Below are 21251 nucleotides of genomic sequence, written 5' to 3' on the forward strand. Positions count from 1 at the left end.
AAATAATCCTGGCGGAATTGGGGCACGCTAACACCTGTGACGAGACCTTGAGCTAGTTGAACCTGGGGTCCGGTCCAGTTGGTGGGGCGTGCAGCGTCGCGCCTCCAATGAGAAGATGCGAGGAACGGCCACCGCGTGCCTGCATACGAAGAAGGATGACTGATGAGCGATAGTGAAAACGCTAAACAACACAAGGACAACACCACGACAAGGTTTCTCATTGGTGCGTTGGCAGTCACCATAGCCAGTGCCTAAGTGATGTGGCTTGTTGAGCTCGCTGGCAAGCGCGAAACGTAAGCTGGCCTCAAGCTGGCTGTGTGGTCCCAGTTTTCCCTTCTCTGACAAAGCGAGGATCGAGATGCAGGTGAAAGCAAGACCAGAAAAGCCACTTGTGGTAATCATATATCCAATTTCACTAGACTAAGAGTATCCAACTCCATCCGAACTCGGTGGCTTGGGCACCGCAGGGCCGAAAGCCAAACTGAATTAGGTTCTTGTGGGCCGGGTCCAAATTTGGACTAAGTGCCTTGGCATCCATTTAACCGAGGCTCTTCCAGCCAATTGTCATGTGCCCCGCTACTATTGTTGAGCAACGACGGATAAAGCGTTCAATTTGTCGCTAACGGCTTCAGACAACAGCGTTCAAGATACGATGTTTTGGATAGAGCCTTCGGACCAAAGCCATGATGAGCAGCGCTGGTGCTTGCCAACCCGGGAACTGACAGACAGACTGTGAAGCAGAGGCTGATACTTGCGCGTCCTGAATCCCACACAAAGGTTGGTCCTCCGATATGATAACGACCAAACTACGCTCATTCAGGCGGAAAGGAGGACACGCTACCAAGCTCCTGCTTGTTTCTCAACGCATGACACTCGTTGGCCCAAAGGTATGCTCATTGCACACTTCCGGCGCGATCCACGTCCTACCCTGTTGAGCTACCACTTGCCAAACATTATCCACGCTTGACTGTGGACATGATGAGTTCATCAGCAGCTGAAACTATGATATCTGAGCTAGCATCCGTCCCGACGGCCACCATTCTTCGTCTGAAAAATAACTTACCATCAAAGGAGAGAGATGAACAATTAAAGCCACCCTCGTATGGCCCGTCTTGATCAATAACCCCATACATGCAGCTGCAAACCGAACTTCCATCGCCACATCTTTCTCATCCGGCAAAGTAGCCCTCTTGCCTTCAGCCCTCCCACTCAGGTGAACCATAGGGCTTCTGTCATAAATGCTGCTCGTAGCGTCCCGACCATCGTTTGTATATTAATCGGTTGGGAAAGTAGGATTATATCTCGCGCTTCGATAGTTTCGTGGAGGTACAGTCGCGCGAGAAGATCTACTTGGCATCATGGCTTTAGAGTGCGAAATTAAGTATGAATCCCAGAAAGGTTTGAGCGAGATGAGTTCTTAAGAACAAGACGTGAGATCGGCAATTTTTTTTGTTTACTCACCTAACGATCAGAAGGTCCAAGACTCTCCAATGACCTAATCTCTTTACTCCCTCCCAACCCGATCGTAGTTTCACATCTGGCGATCGATCGTCGGAGAAATGTGGCAATTGTCATGTCAAAGGGACCAGCGTCAGTCGCCGAATTGGGAAATGAAAGGACCAGTTAACGTGGACTATACGGAGGTGATGATAAAATGTGAATAGTCGACCTATGACTCATGATGGGACATCGGAACGCCAAAACACAAACTGCTTGGAGCTCAAAGTTGACGGAACACTCACCCTCAAGAAATCAGCGATGAACGTCAGCGCTCGACGCATTCACAACCATGGTCTCTCTCCAGCGTTCACAATCTCGAGCCTCTACCTTCCCACCTTTTTATAGGCGGGACACTAGGGTCGTTCCGAACGTGACCCATTTCGGGAGGGAAAGTGAGGGTTAAAGTGAGTGTGTTGAGGAGGATCGACGGGCCTGGGGACGTGTTCGTTGTGGGTGCGTGTGTACGTGCGTGCTGGGATGAACGCGCAAGAAGTGGATTATAGGCAACTTGTTAGGTACGAAGGCGAGGGTTATATTGAGAAGGTTTGACGGGCGTGGGGAAAGCTGTTCTTTGTAGGTGCGGGTGGGGGTGTGTGGGTTGGGGACGGGAGGACTTGGGCAATTGGATATGGATTGGAGAACAGAGACAGACATTCATACAACGAATCGAGCGTGATAAAGAAGAATCTGTTCTCTATTCTCCGAGGATCGCGTCAATGGGCTTTGGTTGGAGTGGATGACGCGGATAAGGCTACGTAGGAACAGTCGTCATGATGATGATGATAAATCTATCTTAATACCCCGCGGCCTCGTGATGACGTGGCAGTGCGGCTATCCCACTGGAGCGTACATGGGGGGAATTACCTTGCTTGCAAGGTCACTTCCAAACCCACAATTGCGTGGGAAAAATGTGTTTATATTACTTTTACTTCTCATGTGATTTCCAATAGCATGTGACTATTCAATGAATTGTGTCATGCCATGGTTGTCATCACCATCATCATACCTTTAACTGACTGAAGTTCTCCGGTGGCATTTAGTGCATTCAAGGCTTTGCACACAGGCCGCATGGACAACGATTCATCGAAGTCTCGCGACAGTCTTAATGCCTGAGCTACGTGAAAGCACCACATACACACTGAATGGTGTCAATGCTCCAATCAGAGGTGGCACCAGGTCAATTATGACATGGCTGATTGTTTGTCCTTGCAGTTGGTAGACCCAAAACTTGGAACCACTCCTAAACCACTGGCCTGACTTTAATTACCACCATCCAACCTGATAAGAAGGCAGGGTGGTGGGTAACAGAGTGAAAGCCATGATGAGTTCACAAAAAGTCCGGTGTTGTGTGAACAAACCCATCCTTGATTCAACTCAAGATGGTCACTTACATGTTCACAAGAAGAGTCCTATTCTTGATATGTTCGCTTGGTAGTTCTACATCTTTGTTGTAAACGCGGCGTTCCAAATATGGCAACCCGCTTCAGCAGTTCACTCGCAACCCAGATGTGATATAGAAAGAAATATAACTAAAATACACACGGTGCTTCAGCACCCATATTTATACTTCTCAACAATATTCCAGGCTCTTCTATGCCCAGCGCTTACGCAGGCACCTAGTAACCCATAGAATATTCCCGGATATTCCGGTTCAGTTTCATCATGTGACTCGTATTCCAACAATCTTTGATAGTTTTCCAAGAACAGACCCGATTCTTGATTCAACTCATATGTTTGCTTGGTAGTATTGCATCCTTAACCTCAAGAATAATTTCTTGAACTGACATGAGTAAATTTGGTGAACTCCGTCGCAACCCAGACTGGGTACGAGTCTGGTCGCAACCCATGATGAGCAACATTGCAAATATTTGCTGATCTGCAAGCAAGGTCATGGTTGCGAAGCAACCTTTCTAGTATCTATACATGGTGGTATTCTGGTTGGTGTATTCGGGTGTCAATGATCCTCGGGTTCTGTGGTGTCCATAGGTATTGTCGTGGTGATAAAAAATAAAAATAAGAAATGGAAAAAATGAAGAGGTTCCGTCTGTCCCCTGCAAGTTCTGTTCTGCTTCATCTATCCTGTGAGTCGGTCAGGCGATGGCGGTCCTCGCGGTGTGTTTGTTGTCGTCGGTTTGTCGCCTGTCTTGGACTTTTTGATGAAATTGGCAAGCCTTTCTATGCCTTTCATCTTGCCCATGAGGATGTGGAATTTCATCTGGTTTCCGCGTCCTAGTAGGTATCTGTGTCTACTTGTCTGGGGGCACTCCGTCAGAATGTGGGCCCTCGTTTGTGTTGATTTACCGCATTGACATGCTCTATTCTCCGTTGTGATTCCGAATCGGTGGTAATACTCGCCAATGTGAGCATGTCCTGTTCGGAACTGGATTACGTGGCTGAAGGTTTTTCTGTCGGGTTTTCTGAACCGTTTGGTGGGTCTAAGCTTCGGTGCGAGTTGGTTCGCTGCGTAGAAGCCCGATCTCGGGGGGTTCGGTGTGTTCGTCCATCGGTGAGTCCATGTTTCGGCCATCTCTCTCCTGCACAGGCTCTCTATGTATGAGAGTGATTTAAAGTTGGGTCGGGCTGGTCTAAGTCGTGCGCCTTCTTTTGCTAGCTGGTCGGCTCTCTCGTTCCCCGGAATTCCAAGATGGCCTGGGCACCAGTGCAATGCGATTTTCGTCTCCTCAGAGTCTGTTAGGACTTTGCATATTGTAAGGGATTAACCTTACTTCACTATAATTCCGATTATAGTGATATAAGGATTATGTTGCATCACTATAATTCCCATTATAGTGATGTGTTTATTTCTTTATTTATTTGTGCCGAGATATGTAAATTACATATATATACCTTGGAGTAGTTGTAAAGGCCCGGTAGCCTTTTACCTCTACCCCGTTGAATATACAGCACATTAAAGCTTATATTTAGACGGACTACCTGAGGCCTGAGGCGAACGGGGGAACGGAACGTACCGTCCCCAAAATAGTAAGCAAACCTTTCACATATGGTATTCCTGAAGTCCCTGGCTAGTTCCTGGGCCTTGCGAGGTTTACCCTGAAAGACGCGTTTTAGTGCGCTAGTATTATCTGCGTATATGACGATGCGGGTGGGTTTTGTGGTGACGTTACCATCATCTAGGGTGCGTCTGATTCCATCCGCGGCTGTTTTCAGGCCCATCATCTCTGCATCGTAGGCTTCAATGTGTTCGCCCATTGCTCCTTTCTCCTCGAAGACAACTTTTCCGTGTGAGTATCCTACTGTGCCAAAGCCAGTTTTGATTCTGCCATCGTCTTTGTATCGGGATCCATCCGAGTAGACGAGCAGTGTGTTTGGGTCATCTTCACACTCCACAACAAAGTTCATGTGGTCATCAGCCCATTCCTGTTTGAATGAGTTCCCAGGGTCGTCTGGTGGGGTGAAGAGTTGGATTCGGTCGGTGATGTCATGTGCAGATGTGTCCCATGGGCTTTCAAGGAGTGGCCTTATTCTTTCTGTGCCCGGGATTATGTGTTGCGCGATGCAGGTGATGCAGGTTGAGAAGCGCTTTCACGGGTCGGACTTGTATTCCTTCTGCGGGTCGAAGACTGGGAGAGGTGGGGGGGAAGTTGGAGTGGTGAGTCTTCTTTGGTGTGGGTAAAGTCTATTGATCAGTGGGTGGTTGTCGGGGATGCGGGTGAGTCTAGTTGCCTCCATTTCCATTGTGTAATCTAGATAGATGTCGATGGGGGGAATGGAGGCCTCTATTTCCATCGTGGTGATGCTGGTCGTACGGAAAGCGCCTGTTAGCATTCTCAAACATTTATTCTGTAGAGTAGATAAAGTTCTGAGAATTAAGCCATGCTTTGATCGCCAGAAGATGGGTAGGCCATATAAGACTATTGGGAGTACAGCACCTATGTACATCTGGCGGAGATGTGTTTGGTGTATGCCTCTCTCGGAGTTTCCTAACATCCTCAGTGTGTGTGCCGCACCTGAAGCTTTTGCGGCTGTCTTTTTTATGTGCTCCATGAACTTGAGGTGTGGGTCGAACCAGATACCTAAGTATCTCATAAGGTTGGATGGGTGGATTGTTCTGGTTGCGCCTTCTTCGTTCAAGGGGATAGTGACTGATGGGCCTTGGTTTTGGTGAAGTGCATAAGTTCGTTCTTCACCTGGTCGGTCTTTAGTCCTCTCTGCTTTAACCAGTTGTGTGCTGCAACAAACGCCAACTGGATCACCTTTGTTGCTTCCGCTCTAGATGGGGCTGACACTGCCAGTGAGCCATCATCTACATAAAGTGTTAGTGGTGATAGTTTTATTATGCCTTTGTTGTATTGCGGGCTTAGCTCTGGGTCTCCTTCTATTTTCTTTGTGGTTTCCTTGGCTATAGCCTTGCACATCGGGGAAGTGAAATAGGCCGCGAGGATCGGGGATACACATGAACCCTGGGGGACACCTGTTGTTATGGGTTTGAGCTTATCGCGTTTGCCATCGAGGCAGATTGCTGCTTTCCTCTCCAATAGGAAGCTGTGTGTCCATCTCATGATGGGGGTGGGGATATGTAGTTTCCTCATCGTGTCTAGCAGGTGCGTGTGTGGGATGAAGTCGAAAAAGCCGGTGATGTTGAAGGTGAGCATTGACACCACTTTGTTGTGGTTCCATGTGGCTTCTATGTCATGCGTGATGGTGAGCAGGGCATCCTGTGCTGATCTGCCTGGTAGTCCTCCGTACTGGGTGTTTGGGAAGAGTTGGTGTTTTGCCGCTAAGAAGGCCAGTCTCCGTGCTTGGATCCTCTCTAGCGCTTTTCCTGACACTTCCAACAGTTGGATAAGTCTGTAGGATCGGGGGAGTGAGTAGTCTCTGCCTGGTTTCTGCAGTGCTACCACGATGGATGTTCTCCATGCTTTAGGGTGGTAACCCAAGTCAGCGCAGAGTCTCAGTAGGTGGAAGATTTCATCTTCCATTACGTCCCAGGCCCATCTCCATGCATGGCCCATCAGGCCTGAGATACCTGGGGCGTTTAGTTGGGCAGCAGTGAATATGGAGTTGCGGACTTCACCCTTCATCACACTTACATATTCCATGTCGTCATTGTGCAGGGTCAGGTTGATACTTGGGGAGTGTGGTAGTGATGGTGGTTGGGGGAAGAGGTTTTCATGGAGTATGTTACATTTTTCTTTATGGCTGACTGCAAGTTGGTCTGTTCTGTTTAGGATGGGGGGTGAAATGTATGTTCTTTGGCTTTTTGTCCACTTGCAGAAGTCCCACAGGTTGCCATGATTGGCTTCCTCTGTGAGTTTGCGGTAGTGAGCCTGTTTGGCTTTCCTGATCCGCATGCGAATGTCCTTGTGTAGGTGTTTTACTTTTTCCGTGAGGTATAGTGATGGGCGGTTGAAGTCTTTCACCCATCCTTTTAGGGATTCTCTCGTCTGTCTCAGTTTGCGGTATGACTTAGATAGGTCCTCGTTCCACCATGGTTTAGATGCTTTGCTTGGGCATCTGTGAGGTACGGATCTTTTGGCTGCTTTTTCCACCATTTTGTGGATCAGGGTGGTGGCTTCCTCTAGTGATTTGGGTGATGCTGTGCATTGGTCTGCATTGAGTAATTCACCCTTCAGGCTTTCGATCTTTTGGGCATTGTGGGCTAACTCGTCTGTGAGTGCCTTTGTGAACTCTTCTTTACTGGCATGTTTCCAGTTTAGTTTGGTTTCACATGGGTTTATGACCTGTTCTCTGGGTGGGCCCAGTTGGAGATTGTGGCAAGGTGGTCCGATAGACAACCGATTTCCATGTCGATATAGTGACCGGAGATGGCCCCAGCTCCGTTGGCTGCGGCATTGGAAAAGGTAAGGTCAATCACTGATGTGTGGCCGTTGTTGTCTTCCCGTGTTGGTACAAATGGTTCGTTGCATAGGGTGAACATGCCCCCTTCGAGCCATTCAATAGTTTCCAAGGTTCTTTGGCACAGTGTTTCGATCCAGTCATCCCAGTCTGGATGGCGGATATTCCAGTCACCCATGAGGATGGTTGGAATGTCCGTGTCCAATGTGGTCTCTGCCAGTCTTTCCACCATGTATTCTTTTCTCTGATTTGCTGCAAGCGTTTTTTGGTTGTAAATATTTATGAGTCTAACTGGTTGTTGCGTAGAGCCGTTCATTTTTACATCTAGGACCATGTAGTCAAGGTCTGATGCTATGTCGTTCCTCAAAGTTAGTTCTATGTTAGCGTCTTTCCGGTAGTACGCTATTGTTCTGGGTCTGTCACCTTCAGCGATAGGTTGCTTGGGTAGTATGGTTTGCCACCCCTTGAGGGCGACTGAAATGTAAGTGTTGTTCACTTTGTGCCACCAGGGCTCCTGAACTAAGAAGATGTCGATGGCTGGTTTGTTGCAGTTAGCTATGTTGTGCATCGTGGCTTGTGTGGCCGCATTTGAGTGGTTGACGTTTAGACTGCACACCATCAGTGTGGTTGCTATTTTGGTTTGTCGATTCATTGAGTTTGCCCTTGGAGTTGGCTCAACGGTTCAATTACCATACTATCATCAGTTGGTTTTGGTTTCGCGCGGGGGATCTTTATTGGCAGGATTGGAGCTACTCCCCCCCTGGCTCTTGCACTGATCATTTTGGCAGCCTGTCAGGGCACACCCGCCTGACCCCGCACTGCACCCCATGCCACACGGCACTACTCCACTATCACTCCCCATCTCTCCTTCCCCATTTTCCCCATTTTTCTCTATTTCTATTCTATGGTCGATTTCCTTTTCTCCATGTACCACTACATACCTAACCCTGCCCCCCCCTGATTGCCACATGTGCCGTGCACACTCCTGCCTACCGAGCGGCCACCTCTGGGATCTCCTGCAGAGACACCCAGGGAGGTGCGGCTGTGTGCAGAGATGACATGGCTTCCTCCATGTGACCCTAGCCGCATGTATATAATAGTAGTGCCTGGGGTGGGAACAGAAGAAGCAGCCTTCTTCTCAACTTCCCACTTCAGGTAAGTACCATAGCTTTTCCCCTTTAATGATAATTCAACTTCCCACTTCAGACTAAGTGGTCGGGGACGCTCACCCCACGACGGGATCGCCGCTATGCACAGCCGCTATTCATCCCACCGAGTCCTGCACGCAGGGACCTTGCCGCTTTCGGAGCTGTCCCTGACACAGCCAAGGCCTTTTGGGCCTTGGGCGGTTGCTGTTGACTCAGTATTTTGCTCAGGTCTTGGTCCAAGAGACCGAAGTCTGGGGGGTCGTCTGGTGTGGTTTGGGCAGGGACTGTTTTTTGCTTACCTTTCCCTTTTTTCTTTGTCAGTTGTTCAGTTGGCAGGGTGTGTTTTGGCATTGGCGTGTTTTGGCGTTGGCGTGTTTTGGCGTTGGCGTGTTTTGGCGTTGGCGTGTTTTGGCGTTGGCGTGTTTTGGCGTTGGCGTGTTTTGGCATTGGCGTGTTTTGGCGTTGGCGTGTTTTTCGGCGCTAGGGGTAGTCCCATGCGACCTCTCCTGGCTCTGCAGTCCTTGTGTGAACTTTTGTGTTCCCCTTTGCAATTGACGCAGCGGTGTTCGGCATTCTCGGGGTGAGACTCGGTTTTGTGGTCTTTCGTGCCACATTTCAGGCACCTTGTCTGGTTGCAGTTGGCCATGTGGTGGGCAAGCATACCACACTTACTGCATGCATATACCTGTACGCAGTCCTCATAGGGTGTGATTGTGCATCTGGTGGACTTCAGACTCAGCAACGTGTCCCTGTCTTTTTTGTTAGAAAGGTCAACTACGATGGATGCAAAGTTCTTAGCGTGAATTGTTTCCTCTGTACCAAACCACTTTGGTGGTCTCCAGTACTTCAGGTCTTTGTACTGTGGTATGTAGGTGCACAGTTCTTCGTGGACTATTCTGGGTGTTATCGGTTCGTTGTTGCTGTGGGTGGGAATCTTGTTGATCTTTACACAGTAGTGCTCCTGGTCAGGTAGGGCCAAGATTACTTTGTGTTGGGTAATGGCAGCTGCCATCTCGTGGCCATAGGTGATGAGGTCCGAGGCTTTGCACGTCGGGGCAGTAGTTATCTTGATGTTTCCTGCTAACGAGTCATTACTCTTAGATAGTGGGGTGTGTTTTTCTTTTCCAGAATGTCGTTGATCTTTCTTGTTTCAATGCTGTTCGGTTGGTCATCTGGTTTGATCAGGGGTCTCACTTGGATGACGAGGCATCTCGGGTTGGCTGCGGGACCGTTACCGGTGTTGTTCGACGGTGCGTTGAGCCAGTTGGCAGCCGAGGTCATATTCAATCTGGGTGGTGGTGGGGTCTTAGCCACCATGTGTGCCCAAGTTGTGTTGGGGGTTGACATGGGGGCAGCGATGGTCACCAGGTCTCTGTGTGGGGGGGGTATACTGTACGGTATTGTCAGAGACCGGGTCGAGACGAAAGAGTGTCTCTGTGATGGAGGGCTTCAGCCTCAGCAACTTATGCCAGGAGCGCTGTGCCTAGTAAACACGTCCGTGCCCTAACTTACTAACTGGCCACCAGAACTCAAGAGGGTAAACTCTAGTCGATTTTATTACTGAAGTGTAACCTATGTACAAGTTGGATATATATATGGTTACAGTGAAGACGGGTCCACAAATGGTGGAGCTGAACGGAGTGGAGCTAACGGGGTTAAACATTCGCCGACTGAATATTACCGATGAGTCGGGTTACGGGGTTAACAGAAAGGCAGGCGATAACCCAGAAACGGAAAGGAGGGATAGGCCCGAAGGCGGGCTCTGCAGGGCAGGCGAGTGTATTGCCCAACGGAGGCGGGAGTGTGCTAGCGGACGTCGGAGCTGTCCGGAAGTCTTCGGGGCTCCGTACTTAGGGAGGGTAGGTAATAAATTGAAAGGAGGGGGTGGTGACCATCGGGGGGTACCAAGGGGATTGCGGAATACGGGAGCTCCGAGGTTAGTGAAGGAGGAGCGGAGGTAGACTGGAGGGATCGGAGGGACCGGAAGTCGATGGCCGGGGGTGGATATGACAGGTATGGCCTATTTCTAGACACTGAATCCTTTCGGTCAGTTCTGTGAGTTTGGCGTTGACCGTGTTAAAATTGTCAGATTGGGACTCAGTGGTGTCTGGCTTTTTGTTATCGGTGTCTAACTCCGATAGCGTGTTCATCCAGCTTTTAAGATAGTGTAAGTGGTGCCATAGGCCCATTTTTCTGGCTTCCATCAGTCTGTCGAGGGTGTCTTTCATGCTTTCGGTGACGTTGTCGATGCAACTGTAGTCGTCATCTGTGAGGTCTGCTCTGTGCCACAAGGGGGTGGCCTGCATTTCTTCATCCATTGGGCCGTGTAAGGACATCTGGAGAGTATACAGGTCTGTCCATCCGGGGGTCAAGTGGGTCTGTGGATTGTTGGTAACGGGTTGTCCTCCTAGGTCCGAATTTTGATGTTTGGCCATGGTGGCGGTTGGGGGGTAAGTTGGTGGTTAGCGGGGAGTATAGGAAGGTGTTAGAACGAGGCGGAAACAGACGACTCCGGAGTGGAATCGGAGACTTAGCGTGGAGGGACCTTGGCCTCAGCGACTCAAGCGGAGCGCTGTGCCATTGCTGTTTGTCCATTTGGTCCTTAATTTCACAGTAGGTGAGCAGGAAGTCTCTTGGGGGCATTTCAGGTCGATTTTGGACTGAAAACCAAGACGAGTATGTACAAGCGCCGATATATATAATGGAAGGGGCAAAAGCACAAAGAGAACAAAGGGTGACCGAATCGGAACGAAGATGTCTGAACGGGAACAAAGGGTGAAGGGAGTGGAGCGGTACCGAAGGTCACAGGGCAAGACCTGTGATATGTCCGAAAGGAGGTAGAGAGGGCGAGGCCCAGAGGGGCAGGAGGATGAGGGGAAGTGGGGGTGATGACTAACTGGCTAGAATAGAAGGAAGCAGTAGTCCAAATAGGGATGAGGGGGAATTGCGAGAAATACATTACAGAACGGCGAGAGTGCCGGAGGCGGTCCATGAAGCTCGGGGGTTGCGGAGCTTACGGAGCTTACGGAGGCGGGGTTGGAAGTCCGAGGAATATTGGCAATGGTGTTTACGTAGTATGAGGTCACCAATGCAATGGACTAAGACCGAGGTGGAGTCAAAGTCCGAGGTAGGGACTATGACGGAGGCTCGGAGTAAGGTACGAACGGTGTCCGAGTGTGAAGTACGGAGCAGCGGTGGACGGTCATAACTTGGCGGAAGGGTAACGGAAGGAGGAGAGAGGGGACAGGTAAGGAAGAGGGAGTGGCGGAAAGGAGAGTAGTCAGGTCCGAAGGTGAGTATCGGAACGGACGGGGGAAGCGTAGGGGGATGACAGGAGGGTGGAGGTGTTGTGAGGGGGGAGCAGAGTTGTAGGAAGGGTGGCGAGTGGGGCGATGTTCGGTCCGAGATGAGTATCGGAACGGACGGAGAAAGGGTCGGAGAGGTAAGAGGAGGGGTGTGTTGCCAAGACCGAAGGTGAGTATCGGAACGGCAGCGGTAGGTTATGACTCCGGAGGTGAAGAGGGTGGAGGTCCGGAAGTCAGGTCGGGGTCAGGTATGCACGGATATGACAGAAGGTGTGTGTGTGTGTCTTTTTAACAAGACGACGTTAACCCTCTCTTGTCGAGGTGGTGTCACGTGCATCAGGTAGTTGGGAACAGTCGTCATGGTTGATGAATCACAAGGGCGCGATGCCTCCATTCATTCACCAATGGGTTACATTTGAATCCAAATTTAATCCGAGGCGTCTGGCAGAGATGGATGTGGGTTGAGGTTAGACCGATGCACAGAGATTGAACAATGGTTGGATTAAGTGTGTAGGTATCGACTGACAAGGGATGCCCTTTACGTTGGGAACTTGACAAGCGCGCTAGTTTTCGCTTCGCACGCTGACCGATTTGCAGAAAAAATAAATTATAAAACAAAAAGGAAGGCAAATCGCATGTTGTCTTCCTGTGCAGCGACGGAAGCCCAAGCGATAGACACATTATTAATAAACCAACTAGCAAACGGTCCTCCTACGTGAAGTCAGTTGATCAATACGGGGCCACTACGGGCCTGCAGTTCCCCAGAGCTTCGCAGGTGATGAACGGTTCGTCCGCGGTCTGTCCATTGCTCGTCGGATCGTATCGAGTAACTGTGCTTGGGCACACACCCACTGCAAGAACGAGCGCTTATTGCGTAAGGACTTTCCTAATCAGTCGGCTTCAGGGCTGTGTGCTCATACTGCCCAAAGTCACTGACACCGTGTTGAACTCTGGAATCTTGCTCGATCTTCATCACAACATATCCAACATGAAGCGCGCTAAAGAAATCAAGGGGAAAGTCAAGGGGAAATTCAGGGAGGTATTCCCGAAGAAAGACACTTCATCGCAAAGTGGTCAAGCTTCAAGGGCAGTGCCTTCTCCCTTGCCATCGCCGTCCGGCAACACCAGAGGAGATATGGAGGAATATACCAAAGGAAATGTCAAGGGTATAATTAAGGGGAATACCGATTTGAAACAAGCTTTGAGGGTGCCTTCTTCCACACCCTTGCCGCCGTCGTCGGCCGACCCTGGCGACGACACCAGAGTCAACCCCAAGGGAGACAATGAGCGAACTCTCAAAGGAAACCTCGAGGACGATGTTAAGGGAAATACCAAGGGTGACAGTAAAGGCGCCACAGGCGTTGGTACCATTTGGAATGGTGTTAAGAGCGTGCTGTATATTGCGCAGGCGAGTCTGGACAGCGTTCCTGTTCCCGGCCTCAAAGGGGCGATCGGTGGCTTCCTTGAAATAGTTAACCAATTAGAGGTGTGCTCTGTCATCAGCGTTAGTGGGGACATCATGTTCAAACTCTTATAGAAAGTGGGAGCGAATACCGATGCGATTCGTCAGCTCCAGAAGAACATTGAATTCTTTAAAGATTCAATATCCGAGCCTCTCAAACGCTATGGCTCTAAGGATCCTATTCCTTCCGAGGTAGCTGAGGCGATCGATACTTTATCGACGTGTGTACACATCTCTGGTTGCCTATCGGCGTCGGGCTAAACTGACCGTTTCTTTCAGCCGGCTTAATGCAGCTATTGCACCATTGCAATTGTTTCTCGACCAGAACTCTGCGTCCCTATGGGTGAATCGCGACGAAATCGAAGGGGCTGTTCGTCTGGCTGGGGAGGAGATACGTAATGCTGTGATCGCCTTTCAAGTCGGTACTCTCCTAGTATACATAAATTATGATTATGCATTTAAAGCTAATTCCGTGGACGTAGGCTTCGCAAGCAGTCCAAGGCAATTTAAGAATGGAAACTATCCTTACACAGATTGAGGTACGGCGCAGTTTGCATCAGATTCCTCAAGCTCTTAGGCTGACCAATCCGTTAGCGACTTCCTGACCACCTCAAGGTAATTTCCGTTTGTGGCCATGGAAATCATCCTTTCTGACTGTTTCCGAGTACAGAAGCGCGACGAAAATTTGGACGAGGCAAAGCAGCTTGAGTCCTATCTCAACAAACTTCCCCATGTTCTCGGTGCTGGCTATGACACCAACCGCCCTGGTGCCCCATCTAACTGTTTCCCTGGGACACGGACCAAAATTCTTGATCATATCAAGCAGTGGCTGAACCGACCCGTTAGCGATACAGGGAAACCACTATTCTGGATTAATGGCTTAGCAGGGATCGGCAAGTCGACTATCGCGCGCACCATTGCGGAGTACGCCGTGGAGCACGGCCTTCTCGGTTCTAGCTTCTTCTTTGTCCGTCAGCATGCCGAATTGTCCAATGCGAAGTTCTTCCTTGGAACAATCGTGCGAAACGTTGCTAAGAAACTTCCTGCATTCGGTGCGGCCGTCACGGAGGCAATGAAGAAGGATGAGAATCTTCCCTATGCTTCACTTTCCACCCAATGCTCCTCACTCCTCTTTGCACCCCTGCGAGGCCTCAGCCTTTCCGAGCCTCTTGTCCTCGTAATTGACGCCCTGGATGAGTGTAAGCGAGATGGTGTGGATGGAGTGAAAGAATTACTCGGCTGCCTTGTTCCTGGCTGCGCTGACATCCCCGGTCTCCGCATACTCATGACAAGCAGGCCAGAATCCCACCTCATTGGGGATCTGAACCGAGCGGTGAATGTGGACAAGATTGTGATTCATGAAGTTGATAAGGATATTGTTTCGCAGGACATTGAGTCATATCTTCAGCATGAACTCAAGTCCATTTGCGAACGGTTCAGAGATGCTGTTCAGGAACCATGGCCAACAACTGTTATGGTTTCAGCCCTTGCAGGGAGAGCTGGCCGCCTCTTCATCTGGGCTGTTACTGCCATCAAATTCATAGGTGATGATGATGTTCAGCATCCGATGTATCAACTGGACACCCTCTTGAAAGATGGCTTTGACAGAGCTGATGTGGGTCCTTATGCTGAACTTGACAAGTTGTATGAAACGGTTTTGTCTGCTTGCATTGCTAAAATTCCACCTGATATACGGGACCACATCAGCAAAAAATTGTTATGCTCCTGAGTGCTCTGGAGTATCGAGAGCACTGGGAGAATCAGGAGGAGATTGGCCGGTCCAGGAACAGCCCATTTCCTCCGGAGTTGGCTAGGTACTCCAGGGCACTCCCAGGAGGGCCTGGAGCATTGCTTTGTGCACAAACATATCCAGTAAATACAATTTAAATGCTTCAAAGTGTATAGGGGTGAGAAGCTTCTGGGAGCTCCTGGAGCATTTGAAAATGAAAAGGAAAAAAAGAGGGAAGATCCCCCATGAATACCTCCTACCACAAGACTAACACAACAAGACACTGCTTAACATTTAGATCAAACACTATACTATATATCAAGGACACTGAGACTCACCAATACACAATCAAAATTTATGGCCTGATATATGATTAATCTGGCAACTTAATCACTTTCAGGCTGGCAGAATATGGGGGAGGGGGAAATGAGGGAGAATGAGGGGGGAAATGAGGGGGAAATGAGGGGGAAATGAGGGGGAAATGAGGGGGAAATGAGGGGGAAATGAGGGGGAAATGAGGGGGAAATGAGGGGGAAATGAGGGGGAAATGAGGGGGAGAATGAGGGGAGAATGAGGGGGAGAATGAGGGGGGGATATAGAGGGAAATGAGGAAAATTTGAAAAATAGGGACTTCTAAAAAGTTGAAAAAAATAATTAGGGAAAAAATCAAAAAAATTCAGGAACTGTAGTGCCTTTGAAGTGCTTTCAGGATATATAATTATTTGCAAAATCGAGGAAGAAATGATGGAGAAAAATGGAAAATACTTTTGGAGACCCGAGAAATAATGAGAACTGAATTGATGGGAAAGTCTGAAAATTGAATAGGAAAGTGAGGGGAAGCCTTGTAGCATTGTTATTTTCTGCTGTTCTGATTTTTCCCGATTCTTCTTGGTCTCATTCCCAGCTGCTCCTCAATACTCCTGGAAGCTCCTGGGAGGGTCTAGGAGCAGCTGGGAGTGAGACCAAGAACAATCAGGAAAAACCAGAACAGCAGAAAATAACAATGCTTACAAGGCTTCCCCTCACTTTCCTATTCAATTTTCAGACTTTCCCATCAATTCAGTTCTCATTATTTCTCGGGTCTCTGAAAGTATTTTCCATTTTTCTCCATCATTTCTTCCTCAATTTTGCAAATAATTATATGTCCTGAAAGCACTTTAAAGGCACTATAGTTCCTGAATTTTTTTTTGATTTTTCCCTAAATTTTTTTTTCAACTTTTTAGAGACCAAAATTTTCCTCCCACTGTTCCTGGCACATTACATACTCCTCACCACTCCCAGCTGCTCCTGAACCCCCTCCCAGGAGAACACTATTGGCTCCAGGAGTGCCCAATCTGCTGTTTTGTCTCCCACATGCTCCAGCCACTCTTGATGCTCCAGAGCATAACGGACTTTTGCTGATGCAGTTCTACCATATTCTACATACCATTGTTCTGCTCAACAATCCGTTACCCCTAAAAGCACTTGGCACTTTTGCAATGGTTTCTAATCCCACATCAATGCTCACCCGCATCCAATCCATCATACCGCTTCCTCCACAGCCAGAGGGCAGAGTTGAGGTCTACCATCCTTCCTTCCCTGATTTTATCCTACAACGGTGCAAGGACTCTCAGCTCAAAGTTGATGTGATGAAGCATGAGAGGTGGATGGCTCTCCGCTGCCTGAACCTTCTCATTGCTGGGCTTGTTCCTGCTGTAGATAAAATTGTGCCACGTTACTCACTCAATGTGGGTGTGAAGGATCTAGATGTGGAGCTCACTTCACTGGTGGGGGAAGAAGTGCAATATGCATGCCGCTTTTGGACCTTCCATCTAGGAAAGCTTCAGATTGTGGATGATGAAGTTAGAGAGGCACTGGAGAAGTTCACTGGTCTAGGGAGGAGTGGTGGGAAGGGCCTTTTGCTACGGTGGATTGGGGTGATGGGAATGATTGGTTGTGTGGGTGATGCTGCCAGAGATTTACGCCACATTCTTCCCTGGATGGTTTGTTATCATACTCTTTGCCTGATCATAATACTAATTTAAATTAGAGGGCTATGACACACCTGGCACACATTGCCACTGTATTGCATGAAGCCTTCCGGATGATTTTGACCAATGCACAAACCATTGAAGCTAGTTCAGCACACATCAGCCAGTCTGTCTTGCCAACCCTTCCCACCAACAGCATGCTGTTAGAGGGTTTTCAACAAGTACCTAGTCCAAGTGTAGCTGTTCATGTTGGGCATAGGGTAGAATGGCCTTCCCATCTTGCCACTCTTATTGGTCACACTGAGTCAGTGGGTTCTGTGGCCTTCTCCCTAGATGGATCCCTCCTGGCATCAGCATCACATGATTGTACCATCAGGCTGTGGGACCCTCACAGTGGGAGCCACCTCAAGACACTTGAGGGCCATTCTCATTGGGTGACATCTGTGGCCTTCTCCCCAGATGGATTCCTCCTGGCATCAGCATCACATGATTGTACCATCAGGCTGTGGGACCCTCACAGTGGGAGCCACCTCAAGACACTTGAGGGCCATTCTCGTTGGGTGACATCTGTGGCCTTCTCCCCAGATGGATTCCTCCTGGCATCAGCATCACGTGATTGTACCATCAGGCTGTGGGACCCTCACAGTGGGAGCCACCTCAAGACACTTGAGGGCCATTCTGATTGGGTGACATCTGTGGCCTTCTCCCCAGATGGATTCCTCCTGGCATCAGCATCAGATGATTGTACCATCAGGCTGTGGGACCCTCACAGTGGGAGCCACCTCAAGACACTTGAGGGCCATTCTCATCGGGTGGCATCTGTGGCCTTCTCCCCAGATGGATTCCTCCTGGCATCAGCATCACATGATCATACCATCAAGCTGTGGGACCCTCACAGTGGGAGCCACCTCAAGACACTGGACCATTCTTGTGGGGATTCTGGCCTGGGTCCTTTTGTGCTCCAAAATGGGGTTTCAAAGTCTGCTGTAGTTGTTAAGGATGGACAATGGCTTTGTGTTGATTCATTATATATTTTCTCTCTACCTCCTAATTATCAACCATCTACCTGGGCTTCACTGGGATCTTTGGTGGCTTTTGGATCTAAAACTGGTCAAGTCTTCAGTGTTGATATTTCATCTGATCTTGATAAGCTTGGCTGCATGTAATCTGACATGTGTTTGTTTTGTTGTTCTCACTTGGAAACCTAGCATGCAGTGGCCTTCATGTGTGGGTATTTCAGAATAATAATCTGTGCTGTAATCAGGCTACTGGGGGGAACAGGACAAAAAAAGGAGTGTCAGGAAACACATGTTAATCTGCTTTTGGAGGTGGGAGGTGTCAGATGCTGGAAGCAGGCTAGTGGAGTGTAAGGGAATGACCCTGAGCCCTCATAACATGTCAGGATTGAGTGGGGATGTTATTGAGGGTTGCTGATGGTGGCTGATCCTTGGCAGCTGGTCTAGTGTAGCTGCCCATTGAGGGCTGAGAGAGCAAGCTGGAGGTAAAGCAGGATTTTGGCTTCAATGACTCAGCTGGAGTGTACCTCATTCTCATGTGTCAGGGTTCACATGTTAGTTTGCAATAAGAGAGTCCTGAAAACCTAGTCATTGCTAAAGCTGAGGTTCTACCCTTCAGTGAACATAGAAGTTATATACACATGTATGACATAAGCAGACATGTGCTAGAGAGAGATAACCAGAAGCTAAGTCAGCTAATGGTAGATGATAGGAGATAAAGGGGATGTCCAGATATAGGGGTGGCAGTGACATGCAGGAATGTGATGACATACAATATGATAGGGGATATGCAGCTACATGCAGGCACAGCTACATACGATATTGAATAGGGGTATCAGAAGGCCACATATGTGTTGTCCCCTGACACAATGTGGTCCTGATATTTCAGTTGTCAGAAGACTTGCAGTGGACAGAAGGAGACTGGGGGGACTATCCTGGTTGATATTGTCATATCCACCCCCAGCCATCGACTTCCGGTCCCTCCGATCCCTCCGTTCTAACTCCGCTCCTCCCTCACTAACCTCGGAGCCCCCGTATTCCGCAATCCTCTCGGTACCCCTCGATGGTCACCACCCCCTCATTTCAATTTATTACCTACGCCTCCCTAAGTATGGAGCCCCGAAGACTTCCGGACAGCTCCGACGTCCGCTAGCGCACCCCCGCCTCCGCTGGGCAATACACTCGCATGCCCTGCAGAGCCCACCTTTGGGCCTATCCCTCCTTTCCGTTTCTGGGTTATCGCCTGCCTTTCCGCTAACCCCGCGAACCGACTCGTTGGTAATATTCAGTCGGCTAATGTTTAAACCCCGTTAGCTCCGCTCCGTTCGGCTCTGCCAATTGCGGACCCGTCCCCGCTGTAACCATATATATATCCCACTTGTACATAGGTTACACCCCAGTAGTAAAATCAACTAGAGTTACCCCCTAGGTTCTAATTGCCAGTCAGTAAGTTAGGGCACGGACGTGTCACTAGGCACAGCGCTCTTGGCAGAAGTCGCTGAGGCCGAAGCCCTCCGTTACGGAGACATTCCTTCGTCTCGAATCTGGTCTCTGACAGATATTTGAACTACTTCACAGCCAACAAGTTACAACTGTGTCAGGGTCATGCATGCTTGCAATGAAGGAGGCCCCATGTTATAAAAATGGACAAGATTCTTATGGTCCATGTGGTTTCTCTTTTATTTCTTTGCCAAACCCCATGCCAAGCTTTCCCACTGGGTTTTGGTGCTGGCTGGGGGAATTGTTAAGTTTCAAGGGGCTTCCCTTGACCATTGTTACTTCTACTTTAGACAGAAACTAGTCATATGACATGTAAGGCAAATGCTGGAAATGTTTTCTCAGTATCTAATGAATAACCCCCAAACCATCACTTTGTGATTGTAATTGCCACACCACTGTTCCACCACCTGTAAACCTGACTGTAATCTCTGAATTCCCCCATGTCTACATCCATCTTCTTGCAGTCTATGACAAAACCCCGGAGGCCTGGTGAGTGTTCCATCACCAGACCTTCTGCAACCTGCTCCCACCAGCCTACCAGGTGTATGAGCTCCTGCACCAAACCTTCTGGCAGTATCCCACTGGGTACTGCAAACCTTCCTCTCTCCTTGGGAGGGAGATTGTAGGGTGTAGCCATAGATGCACCCATTAAATGTTTGTCAGGGATGTTGTCAGGGACAGCTCCGAAAGCGGCGAGGTCCTGGCGTGTGGGACTCGGTGGGACGAGTAGCGGCTGTGCATAGCGGCGATCTCGTCGCGGGGTGAGCATCCCCGACCACTTAGTCTGAAGTGGGAATGTGAGTTATTATTAAAAGGGAAGGCTACACTACTTGCCTGAAGTGGGAATGTGAGAAGAAGGCTACTTCTTCGGTTCCCACTCCAGCTGTTATTATATACATGCGGGATCGGTCACGTGGGGTGCGCCACGTCACCCTCGCACACAGCCACGGCTCTCCGGGTGGCTCTGTGGGAGATCCTGAGAGGGCCCACTGTGGGTGCGGGGTAAGTGCGGCGGCGATGACGGCGATATAGGAACAGTGAGATACAAGAGGGGAAATGGGCGTGCGCGCCGGTGATACATTGAGCAGCAGGAAAGGTGGTCCATGTGAGAAAGAAAGAAAGAAAAGAAAGAAAGAAAGAAAGGGGAAAGGAGAAAGGAAGAGGGAGAAGCAGTGCGGAGCGGGGGAGCGGAGCGAGGGTCGGGCAGGGCATGCCCTGACAGATGTGTCCGGGGTCGAGGAGGCCCAGGTGTAAGGCCCGACACTAGAAGCCTCATGGGGAGCAGAGCAGGCATGGGTACTGGCAGGCCTGACTTGGGATGTGGTCCCTGGCCACTTAGACTGTCAACCACTCCACCAAATCCAACGATCTTGGACTCATCAGAACCACCTCTACAACCTCTACAACTCCTACTATTACCCTGACTCACTGTCATGACCTGGCAATTCCCACGGTCAGGTGATCACTCCCCACACCTTCTCCCTCCTCCACTTTGACCCCATCAACTCCGCTACCTGCCTGACGCCACCTGAACAAGCCCCTCACCCTTCCCCGTCACTGCTACCTGTTCCACAGCCCATCACGGGCCTATGAGTCATTCCTTATCATGCTTGTTTTTCTTGACGGCCGTGCACGGCCATCCTTCTCCCACACTCTTTGTTTGTTTTCGTCCCTTCTTAAGCCTGCCCGCAATCTCCATGAGATCTGGCGACTTATTTCTATTCATTCCATCACACTTAAATACTGGTTGTATACTACCTCGTACTTTAGTTTGAAAATCAACTAGGGTTACCCCCTGCACTCT

The 21251-nt window shown here is 49.4% G+C and overlaps 1 protein-coding gene across 1 annotated transcript; it reads right to left on the minus strand.

The window, feature by feature from the left end:
- Positions 1 to 12393: 12393 nt before the first annotated feature.
- On the minus strand, positions 12394 to 13965 carry EI90DRAFT_3058757 (uncharacterized protein; the record flags this gene model as incomplete). The annotated part of the gene is given in 5 exon segments (XM_039060391.1): positions 12394 to 12454; positions 12467 to 12642; positions 12684 to 12691; positions 12703 to 13163; positions 13958 to 13965. 2 exon segments carry the CDS (start codon positions 13963 to 13965, stop codon positions 12845 to 12847), a joined length of 327 nt encoding a protein of 108 aa, XP_038915966.1. The 3' UTR covers positions 12394 to 12454; positions 12467 to 12642; positions 12684 to 12691; positions 12703 to 12844.
- Between the last annotated feature and the right edge of the window lie 7286 nt (positions 13966 to 21251).

This window comes from Cantharellus anzutake (assembly GCF_015039405.1).
Source record: "Cantharellus anzutake strain C23 chromosome Unknown EI90scaffold_24, whole genome shotgun sequence".
Classification (NCBI taxonomy): domain Eukaryota; kingdom Fungi; phylum Basidiomycota; class Agaricomycetes; order Cantharellales; family Hydnaceae; genus Cantharellus; species Cantharellus anzutake.